This window comes from Mercenaria mercenaria, unplaced genomic scaffold (genome assembly GCF_021730395.1).
Source record: "Mercenaria mercenaria strain notata unplaced genomic scaffold, MADL_Memer_1 contig_4590, whole genome shotgun sequence".
Lineage (NCBI taxonomy): Eukaryota > Metazoa > Mollusca > Bivalvia > Venerida > Veneridae > Mercenaria > Mercenaria mercenaria.
In genome coordinates this window covers 4038-15363 of record NW_026462832.1, presented here as the reverse complement: position 1 = coordinate 15363, position 11326 = coordinate 4038, and the positions used below count along the sequence as shown (strand labels likewise).

Sequence of the window (11326 nt, the reverse complement as noted above, 5' to 3'; positions counted from 1 at the left end):
ATTTTTATATGCCCTTAGGTAGATATAATGTTATACCTGCAGACTGTCCATCCGTTCGTTAGTAATTTCGTGTCTGCTCTGTAACTCTTGAACCCCTTGAAGGATTTCAGAGAAACTTGACAATAAATTAATGTTAACCACATTGGGAGGATGTGCAGAGCACATGCTTCAAGGTCATGTCACATTTGGGGGTCAAAGGTCATACAAGTGTGTTTTGTGTCCGCTCTTTAACTCTTGATCCCCTTGAAGGATTTCAGAGAAATTTGACACAGATGTTCGCCACATTGAGATGACATGCAGAGGGCATGTTCTGGATGGCTTACTTCAAGGTCAAGGTCACACATAGGGGTCAGTAGTCGTATGAGTGTGTTTCGTGTCCACACTGTAACTGCTTGAAGGATTGCAAAGAAACTTGGCACAAATATTCACACATGAAGACACCATGAACAGCGCATGTTCTGGACGTCTCGATATAAAGTCACGGTCACACTTAGGGGTCAGAGGTCATCACTCTGTAACTCTTGAACCACTTGAAGAATTTCTAACACAAATGTTCACCACATCGACACAATGTGCAGAGTGCATGTTCTTGTTGGTTAGCTACAAGGTCAAGGGCACTTATAGGGGTCAAAGTCCATGCCTTCAGGCGTATATTGCTCCGTGTTTCAGTGTTCTTGTTCTGTGTTTGTAAGAATTTCGATAAAATTATGGAAGATATTGCCAAATTTATCTAGGGGACATAAAATTTCTGGTTTGTATATAACACAGCTAGCAAACAGCTGTGAAACTGTAGTGCTAGGGTAGAGTAATAGGACACATTAACCCTAACCGCTGCTAAATTTCTATAATGAATGAGTGTCCAGCATGATATATAAGGGTTAAGTATGCTTTTGAAGTGATATGGTTGATTTTCTAAGTCCTCAATTTATTTAAGGTCGGGTGTGAAATTTCATTTGCATCCAATGAAAACTTTTCATACATTTGTATGTTTATATGTGTGAGAGCTGCAGGGGTGAAATATGATAGTATAATGTTTTTAACATAGAGTTAAATTGTTTCTGCATTTTCAGTATCTGTTTTAAATAGAGATGGAGGTAAAAATGTAGTATCATTTTATTTCCATACCTCATGTTTTTATTTCGATGTAAATGAGATGTGAAACCAAAATTTGTAGTCCTGTTTGGCGCCATATAACATATACTGTGTTGGTGCGCCATAAAACCCAAATAACTAAATAAGTAAATAGTATCATTTTATTATTATGTCTCCCACAACACAGTGGTGTGGGAGACATTTATATTGATTTACTCCTGTCTGTCTTTTTGTCTGTCTGTCAAAAATCTTGTCTGCTCTCTAAGTGGAACATTTCTCATCTGATCTTCACCAAACTTGAACAAAGTGTGTTTGACCATAAGTCTCAGCCAAGTTCAATAACTTGCATTTTTGAATTATGGCCCATGAATTACCGAAATCGGCCCTTTTACTCTCGTCCATGCTCTAAGTCGAACATTTCTCATGCTATCTTCACCAAATTTGAACAAAATGTGTTTTAAAATAAGTTCACCACCAGGTTTGATAACTAGCAAATGGCCCAGGCACTTCAGAATTATGGCCCTCGAATTACCGAAAATCGGACATTTTACTCTTGTCCGCGCTCTGAGTCGAACATTTCTCGTCCGATCTTCACCAAAACTTGAACCAAATGTTTTTGACCATATACTCTTGGCCAGGTTCATTAACTAGCCAAATCAGCTGAGGCACTTCAGAATTATTGCCAGAATTACCCGGAATCAGCCATTTTACTCTTCAAAGGTAGAAAGTATATAAAAACTGACTTACTATTTAGATGATTAGGCAGTAAGAGACATGCGCTTTTCACAAAAGCAGCTCTTAGTTCTAGTACTGTCTTTTTTCTTTCAGATAAAGATGCACACAAAGACTGTTTTAGACAGTCCCAAGGACTCGATACTTCGGAATTATTCAAGGAGAACAGAATGATATAAGAATAATAGAAAATGTATTAACAAATATTGTATAAAAAGCCAGGCTTTGAAACTTAATTAGAAATTTTAACGCTGTAAAATGACTGTTCCATGGAGAGAAAAGATAAATGAAGAAAATGAACAATTGAAAGTTCCTGATTGTATAAAAAGCTTTATTGTTATCAGAATAGTAGATTTGCCTAGCAGTGCAGAGCAGAGGCAGTCTTTCTATCCTGAATATTACAATTTACATAGCAAAACTGTTAGAGACACCACTGAAAGTTTACTTGGTCAGATTTCATTACAAAGGGAAATTGATATTCCTAGAACAGAGAAAAACATAATCTCCAAAACATCTGCTTTCTTTTATTGTGAAGTAAAATTGAACAAAGAAGGGGAATTAAATATACAATTTGTAGCTTTCATTCTAATCAATGATTGTTTTTGCAAAGACAACAAAAACTCTAAAAAGCAACTTACCAGTATCAGAACATGTGGAAAACATAGAAAATCAGTACGAAAGTCCAGTTGCTATGGTATGGCGTACCAGGACTGTTTGAAAAAGATTGTTAGGAATGACTTTGTAAATGTATAACTATGTTTTTACTTGTGTGTGAAAAGTTTAACAATGATTTAATGCATTTATTGTAAATCTTTTTAAAATGGAACTTGAAATTTTTTGCTAAAATGGACGAGTATTTCGAAAGGTGTTCTAAGGGGCCACCATTTAAAGACAATGAAGATAAGAAGTACGAGTTCAGCAGGCTTCTGAGTTTCAGTAACTGGCCAGAAGATTGTCCAGTTTTTCCGTTAAAACTCGCTAAAGCTGGTTTCTATTTTAGCGGTAACGGAGATGAGGTGAAATGTTTCAGATGCAGTGTTGTGAAGTCTGAATGGCAGCCTGATGATGATCCCACTGAAATTCACAGACTCTTGAATCCCACTTGCCCATTTTTAGTAGGGGATAATGAGGAACTAAACATCCCATTCGGTAGAAATGTCCCCAGTAATGAGGACTCTAGTCTGATTCAAAGACTCAACAGTGTGATTGAAGGGAGAGATGAAACTGTTGAAAATGAAACTAGTAACATGGGTGATATAGGAGAAACTGGTGCAAATGAAGAAATTAGTAATCAAGACAGAACAGTTGGAAGGGATACAAGGTTAAATGATGACAGTAGCAGAGAACAAACAGAAATGCCAGCTGCTTCTCAGCAACAAGATTTTGTAACCAGTTCTGATGAAAGAAGTTCAGAGAGCCCTGAATCGATTGTGTTGAGGTCTAGATCATTAGGAACTCTACAAGACGCTACAACTATTGGTTCACAAAATGAAGCTTTACCAGAAAGCAGGTCATCCACTTTTCTTGATACATCCAGACGAAATGAGAATCTTGCAGATTCAGCAGTTTCAATTGATAGTGCATCGGCTGTTTCTAGAAATTCAAGTGAAAGTAAGTCAAAAGCAGATAAAAAGAAGGAAAAGTCTGCTAAAAAATCCAAAGAAAAGAAAGACAAAAAAGCAGCAAAGACTGCAAAGACAAGTGGTAGTAATAGGAGAGGTAGTGAATCTAATACAGCTCCACAAAGAGGTCACGACATACTGCCACCCACTGGTGAAGGTATCGGTCCTCTCAGGTTTGAGAGGAATAGACTTGAAACTTTTAACAACTGGCCTAGTAATGCTTGTGTACCAGCAACAGAGCTAGCTAAAAGTGGTTTCTACTATACTGGGTCAGGAGATAGGGTGCAATGTATTTTCTGTAAAGGGGTTCTACGCAATTGGGAAGAAGGGGATCGTCCCCACATTGAACATCGGAAACATTTCCCAAGATGCCCTTTAGTGCTCGGATTAAAGATGGGAAATGTTCCACTTCCTCTCGATCACAGTCCAACTTCAACATCTTCAGGTTCCTCAGTAGGAAGTGGAAGACAGCAGTCAAATGTCGCTACAAATGTGGCCGATTCTTTGAGTAATATGGAGAATCTTGGTATTGTAACTGACCGGCCAAAACATCCACAGTATGCCATAGAATCTCAGCGACTTGCCTCTTTTCAGGGCTGGCCCCCGTATAAACATCAGACTCCGCAACTGTTGGCAGAAGCCGGGTTCTGGTATGCAGGTTAGTACACTGAATAATTAGACATGTATTGGAGGTTAAGAAAACTTTTGAATACCCATTTTGCCTAATTAGCAGAGACATATGACTGACTTGTGCATTTATTTGATTATATTGTTGACTTCCAATAAACAGAAAAAAAATCAGTTTAACTTGAAATTAGTAAAGAAATTTATGATTTTCAGGCTAAACCCTTATAAAAGATTTATTGAGTACTGCAAAAGAAATAATACAAGATCTATTTGCAATGATATGAATTTAGTAATGTTAAATTTAATGAACAAAACACCCTTGAAGACAAAGCCTTGAATTTATGATGCAAACAAATTTTCAGAAGGTTAATTTTCTAGGAACAGTATCTTTCAAAATGAAGAGCATGACTTTGAACATCTGTTTTGAAAATTAAATAATATGTTAAAGGTTTCAATGACAATGTGAAGTGTTTCTACTGTGATGGAGGTTTGAGGAACTGGGAACCAGGGGATGAGCCTTGGAAGGAACATGCTCGCTGGTTCCCCAAATGTCCGTATGTGCTTCAAGTGAAAGGTCAAGAATTTATCAACAGTGTCCTGAAAGAGAAAGGTGTAGAGATCCCCGCCAACACTCAAGAACCAGTAAGTGCATACATTTTGTGATAATCTTCATTTGTTGTAAGATTATCATATTCTTTTCAGTTTAAGTCTGGTGAAAATGATATCAGCTTTAATAATGGAGTTCAACTCCTGGTGCCCCAATGTATAACATGTACAAGAACCTCTGTAGCTCACCCTCTTGGTAGGTTAAATAATGCCACGTGACTGTACTTCCATCCGAGATAATGGAGCTTTTGTCTACAAAATGATGTAATTTTTGTTGCAAGGTTTTAAACGGAAGACATTAAGGATGTATCAGATGGTAGCATACATTCTTAACACAGGTATCCTGTATAGTATATATTTTCACCAGGCTTGTTCTGACAGATTACTTTTAATTCTTTGCAAATTGACTGCTTGTAGATTCAAACTAGAAGAAGTGGATATGGGACCAGTTTTTCACAGTGACCTTAGACATTATGGCACAGATAGTACTTTTATCTTGTCACTCCTTTAAAAAATCAAAAATAGGTAGATTTGTATGTAAAGTTGAACCTGCCTTAAGTAGCCAGTTGGGTAACTTCCCATCTTCATTTTTTGTTCTAATTTCAAATTGTCTTAAACAGCCACCTACTTTAAATAGCTAGATTTTGTCATGCCCTTGGCTGACTGCTTAAAACAAGTTGACTGTATATATTTACATGTAACTGCTTCTCACTGTTATTATACTCCCGCCAAACATGTTGTGGGTGGGTTGGGGGGCTAAATAGGAAATAGGAGTCATTTTTGTCACATCATGTTGTGTCACGTCACATCGTGTCACATCGCATCCCGAAATCTATATCTCAGTTATTACAAAATGATTCAAACTTAAAATAGATGTTCCACCTTATCACCCACATCATGTGACACAAGGTGCATAACTCTGGCACCAATTATTCATGAATTATGCCCCCTTCTACTTAGAGTTGAAGGTTAATTTTGATGCATTTTTACTATATCTCAGTTATTACTAAATGGATTGATTCAAACTTAAAACAAACCTAATCACCCACATCATGTGACACTAGGTTCATAACTCTGACACCAATTTTTCATGAATTATGCCCCCTTTTACTTAGAATTTAAGGTTAATTTTGATGTATTTTCACTACTGTAAATCACGTTATATTAGCGTGATCTTTATTTCGCTAATTCCCGTACCCTGAATTATTTCGCGGATTTATGAATTCGCGACGGGAGGGTAAGAAATTTAAATTCGCGATGGTTCTTATCTTATATCAACGAAATTCCGATTCCTGTTGTCGTGATTACATTAATGCCCATTTTTCCGTACCGAATTCATGCACACCAAAGACTCGTTAAAACATGGTCCATGATAGTTATTTCGTATTAGTAATCGGTTTCTTTATTCACATAGTGCCATACTAATTTGCTTTTGTTCAAAGTTTGTTACAGTCATTTCATAAATAATTGTAACGTACAAGAATATAATATAATTGTTTGATAAATTGTCCGCTAATCCCTATTGTTATCTAAACAATGTATAAAAAGTCAGATAAATGATGATATGGATCATCCCTTCATGGCAACACAAGCTCTGCTTGTTTGACATATACAAAGTGCATCCGTATTGTCACGGTTAAAAAAACAAAGTTATCATGTTAAATACATCCCTGCCAGCTGCATGTAAATCCAACCTCTAGACCTTAGCGTAAATTCTGTCTTTAAGCAGTATATTCAACATGAATTGTAGTTTCAAGGATTTTTATTATACTCATTCATAATTATTGAAATAAACTGAAGTTCATTCAATAAACATTGTGTACTGGCAGATAGTATTCTTTGCTGAACTTGACCATATTACGGATATTTTTCGGATATGTATGTATGTTATGGAAAGGAATTTACGCGGATTTATGAATTCCCGATGCCCCCGATTCGCTAAAAATAGCGAAAATTAAAACAGCGCGAATAATACCAGATTTACAGTATATCTCAATTATTACAAAATGCATTTGTTTCATACTTGAAGTAGTTGTTCCACATCATCACCCACATCATATGACACAAGGTGCATAACTCTTGCACCAATATTTCCTTTCTACTTAGAATTTTACTTATATATTGTTTCGATACATTTTATCTGTACCCCTCCTATTATTTGATATTTTTTAAAACAGACTCAAGCTATTGCGCAATATTCATCCGCCTTTGGATTCATTAAACACTCCAGTGACAGTTCTTGACAGATTTAAATGTTTTTGGAAATTTTGGTACACAGGTGTAACATCATAAATTACAGGTAAAGTTCGACTTTGGCTACAAACCACCAATTTTATATGTAGTTATGGCCCCTTTCCAACTTAAAATTTGTCAAACTTATGGTTGCAGGACAATAACTCACAAAAGGCTTGACAGATTTAGATAAATTTTGGTACACATGTGTAACATCATAAAATACAGGTAAAGTTCGATTGCACCTTCTTGTGGCCATGTCTTTCTTATGGTTGCCATTCTTCTGTGACAAAACCGTATTGTGGGAGTAATCGTCACTGCTGTGACAGTTATGACTGTAAGTTGCCTTCAAAATTATCCATCTCTAACAGTTGAAGCAATGATTGTTTAATGATAGCAAAAATGAGCCAGTATTGAGATTGCTTACCTGTGGAAAATTCTCACAATATTATCTTATGAAAATTTTCAGGTGTGCAGATGTTTGTTACAAGTGTATATAGATAGTTTATTGTTGCTTTCCTTACACTATGCTACTCCTTTTTACTATAATATCGCTAGATACAAACAATAGACTTGTTTATATATATTTACAACTTATTTTATTTTCTGAAAAGACTTTCCGAAAATGAAACATTTTCACTGTGGGGAATCCAATGATCAAAATAATCTCTAAAGCAAAATAAACTGATGAATAGTATGGGATGATATTGATAATTGAAACAACTTTTGTTGTAGATTTAAAATCTAAAATATAGCCTATCATATGGCAACATAGATGTATCCTAAAACTACATAGATTTCAATCACAATCATCTTCTGAATATCTGGAACACTACAAGAAACAGAGACTTCTTATATTCCTTAGTGTTTGTAATTACAGGATATCTATCATTACTGTCAACTACTTAGTAATTTAACCATTTTCATTAGTCATATGTTAGGCTATGTTTAAATTTCATATCTTATCATGGTAGGAAATTTATTCATATTGTTCAAAATATAACTTTGGTTTAGAGATTATTTTGATCATGTGATTTCCCACAGTGATCTTTTCAGAAAAAAAAATCTGTTTTTTTTTGGAAAAGGAAATGAAAAGTTCCAAAAGTGTTTAGTTGGAATAGCATTATTGATTACGCTTCTCACGACACACTTGAGGTTTCTAGTTAATCCCCCGCCACAAGTGGTGGGGGGTTATAGGAATGGTCTCCGTCCGTCCTTCCGTAACATTTTGTGTCCGCTCTGTATCTCCTAAACCCCTTGAAGGATTTTCATCAAACTTGGGTCAAATGATCACCTCATCAAGACGATGTGCAGAATTGATGAATCAGCCATGCCGGCTCAAGGTCAAGGTCACAGCATAGAGTCAAAGGTTTGAGCCTTCCATTTTGTATTCATTCTGTATCTCCTAAACCCCTTGAAGGATTTACGTCAAACTTGGGTCAAATGATCACCTCATCAAGAACTCATGAGTCAGCCATTTCAACTCATGGTCTAGGTCACAACTCAAGGTCAAAGGTTTGAGCTCTGTATCTCCAAAACCCCTTTTAGGATTTTCATGAAACTTGGGTCAAATGATCACCTCATCTAGAAGATGTGCAGAATTCATGGGTCAGCCATGTCAGTTCAAGGTCAAGGTCACAGATCAAGGTCAAAGGTTTACCCTTTCACTTTCCATACCAGTGGCAGGGGATTCAGCTGTCTTTCAGACTGCCTTGTTTCTTCAGTCTGATACTCAGGCCCAGGTCCAGGGCCGGGCCGAGGGGGCCCATGCCCCTCCCCCAGTTGGCTGAGAAGTGACCTATACTTACCAAAGGTGCACCCAACTATTTCAGCAAAGGAATGATATTCTCTCAAAATTTAGACCCAGAAATGCACCAGAGGCCACCATTTTATAACTTTATTTCGAAATTTTCCAGGGAGGAAGCCCCCTGACCACCCCCCTCCCATCAAGCAGGTAGTAGACCCTCCATTATCTACAAATTTAGACTTAAAAATGCACCAGAGGTCACCATTTCATGCCTGAAATTAAAAAAGTTCCAGGGCGAGATTCCCCTGACCCTCGCTAAAATGAGGGGAGTATCCAATAAAGCCTATGAGGCCACCATTTCATACTTGTTTTTCAAACTTTCCAACTTCCTCTCCCCCCTCCCCCCCCTTGCCCTTAACAAGATTAACTCAGAATGTGCATGAAGCAGTATTTCAATAATTTTTCAATAATTAATTTGAAAATCAGTTAGTTTTTGGGATATTGTTTTCTATTTAAAATTTTTTTCTCTTATTTGATGTCTGATGTGGATGAGAAACTAAAAATAAAGAATATTTTTTAAGTACAAAAAAATGGTCCTGTGAATTTACACAAATTTGTCACATGGCAGTTTTGCAGCTTTTCTATTTGATAAGATATCCAGTATCTTTGTAGAACATGCAACATTATGTTCCCCCCCAGAGCGATGGGGAGGAGACATATTGTTTTTTATTGCCCTGTCCGTCCGTCCGTACATATGTACGTCACACTTCATTTCCGATCAATAACTGGAGAACCATTTGACCTAGAACCTTCAAACTTCATAGATTGGTAGAGCTGCTGGATTGGACAACCCCTATTGTTTTTAGGTTCACTCCATCAAAGGTCAAGGTCACAGGGGCTGAACATTGAAAACCATTTCCGATCAATAACTTGAGATCCACTTGATCCAGAATGTTGAAACTTCATAGGGTGATTGAACATGCAGAGTGGATGACCCCTTTTGATTTTGGGGTTATTCCCTTAAAGGTCAAGGTCACAGGGGCCTGGTTATGTAAAATCATTTCTGGACAGTAACTTGAGAACCACTTGTCCTAGAATGTTGAAAGTTAATAGGATGATTGGACATGCAGAGTAGATGACCCCTATTTATTTTGGGGCCACTTGATTGAAGGTCAAGATCACAGGAGCCTGAATAGTAACTTGAGAACCACTAGGCCAAGAATGTTGAAACTTAGTGGGATGACTGGACATACCAAATAGATGATTCCTATTGCAGCCAACCGTCAGTGTCTCTTTGACTTTCGCTCCTGACCCCTATTGACTTCTTGCCTATACGACTTTGCATTGGGGGAGACATGCGCTTTTTAACAAAAGCATCTTCTAGTTATAAATAAATTCTAATAGGCAAAAAAAAAAAAAAAAGACTTCTTCACCAAAATGAGTATACAGGGTTTTTGACACAAGCTGATGATAAGCTGGGAACATTCAAAGTATGCATATTGTAGGCAGAAAGCAGGAGAAGTAACTAGTAGGTGGGGGCAGATTTCAAAAATATTTAGTAGACCTTTAGTTAAAAATCGACATACTGGCATGTCTCTATGATTTGTTATAAATATTTTTACAGGGTGCAGCTTCATTAAACAGTGAGCAGATAAGAGGTAATTAGATTTATTTTCCTGTGAAAAATATAAAAAATTGTCTTGTTTGACATGTCACATTTATGGATAAAATAGTACATATAACTACAGTGAAACCTCTCTACAGCGGGACCCCCTTAATACTGGAACCCCTCTGAAAAAACTTGTGGTCCTCAAATTTGGCCTTTTTATTAATATCGGTACGTATGAAAAGTACCCCTGTAAACCCCCTCTATGCCAGAAACCAAACATTCAAGTTTTCAAGACCATACCTCTATTTATTAACTGAAAGCCAATCGGTTTTAAATGCAATCAGAATTCTGGCTTTTGCCTTTTATCATGATTACCAGAATTTTCTTAATTTGGTATCAAATGTCCATAGAAACTTTACTGGTGTTGTTCATACAGTAACTAAACTAGGTAAGACTTTAAATTGAATCAGGTTGCTTGGTAACTGTGTAACTGTTTGTATAATGTAGCATGAATTGTAGCAACAAAACCCATTTAATCCAAAAACCCTTCCGAATCAAACTTCTACACTGGTCTGGAGGCTGGTCGGTTTTGAGGGGTTCCAATGTATTGTAAAGCAAACATCTGCTGTGAAATTATTAATATTCCTTTGGGGACTAACTGTAGTAGATTTATTGACTGTGCCATTCCCAAAGAACAAGTAAAATTGTCATTCACATTTTTTTATGCCCCTGAAGGGAGACATATTAGTTTTCAACTGTCCGTCCATTCGTTGTTTAGTTCGTTAGTTCGTTCGTCACAACGTTAACTTTTTGCATGAAGGCACTTTACTCGCGAACCACTGCACCCAGGACCTTCAAACTTCACATGCTGATAGTACTTATTGAGTACACCACCCCTACTGACTTTGGGGTCACCAGGTCAAGGTCACAGGGGTCAACGTTAACTTTTTGCATGAAGGCACTTTACTTGCGAACCACTGCACCCAGGACCTTCAAACTTCACATGCTGATTGTACTTATTGAGTACACCACCCCTACTGACTTTGGGGTCACCAGGTC

The 11326-nt window shown here is 37.0% G+C and overlaps 1 protein-coding gene across 1 annotated transcript; it reads left to right on the top strand.

Annotated features, from left to right (window-relative positions):
* Nucleotides 1-1939: 1939 nt before the first annotated feature.
* Nucleotides 1940-10316, top strand: LOC123552741 (baculoviral IAP repeat-containing protein 3-like; the record flags this gene model as incomplete). Its single annotated transcript, XM_053535190.1, is given in 3 exon segments — nt 1940-4104; nt 4522-4715; nt 10283-10316. Coding segments are annotated over 3 exon segments (1663 nt in total), but the record flags the coding sequence as incomplete, so codon positions are not given.
* Nucleotides 10317-11326: the final 1010 nt, after the last annotated feature.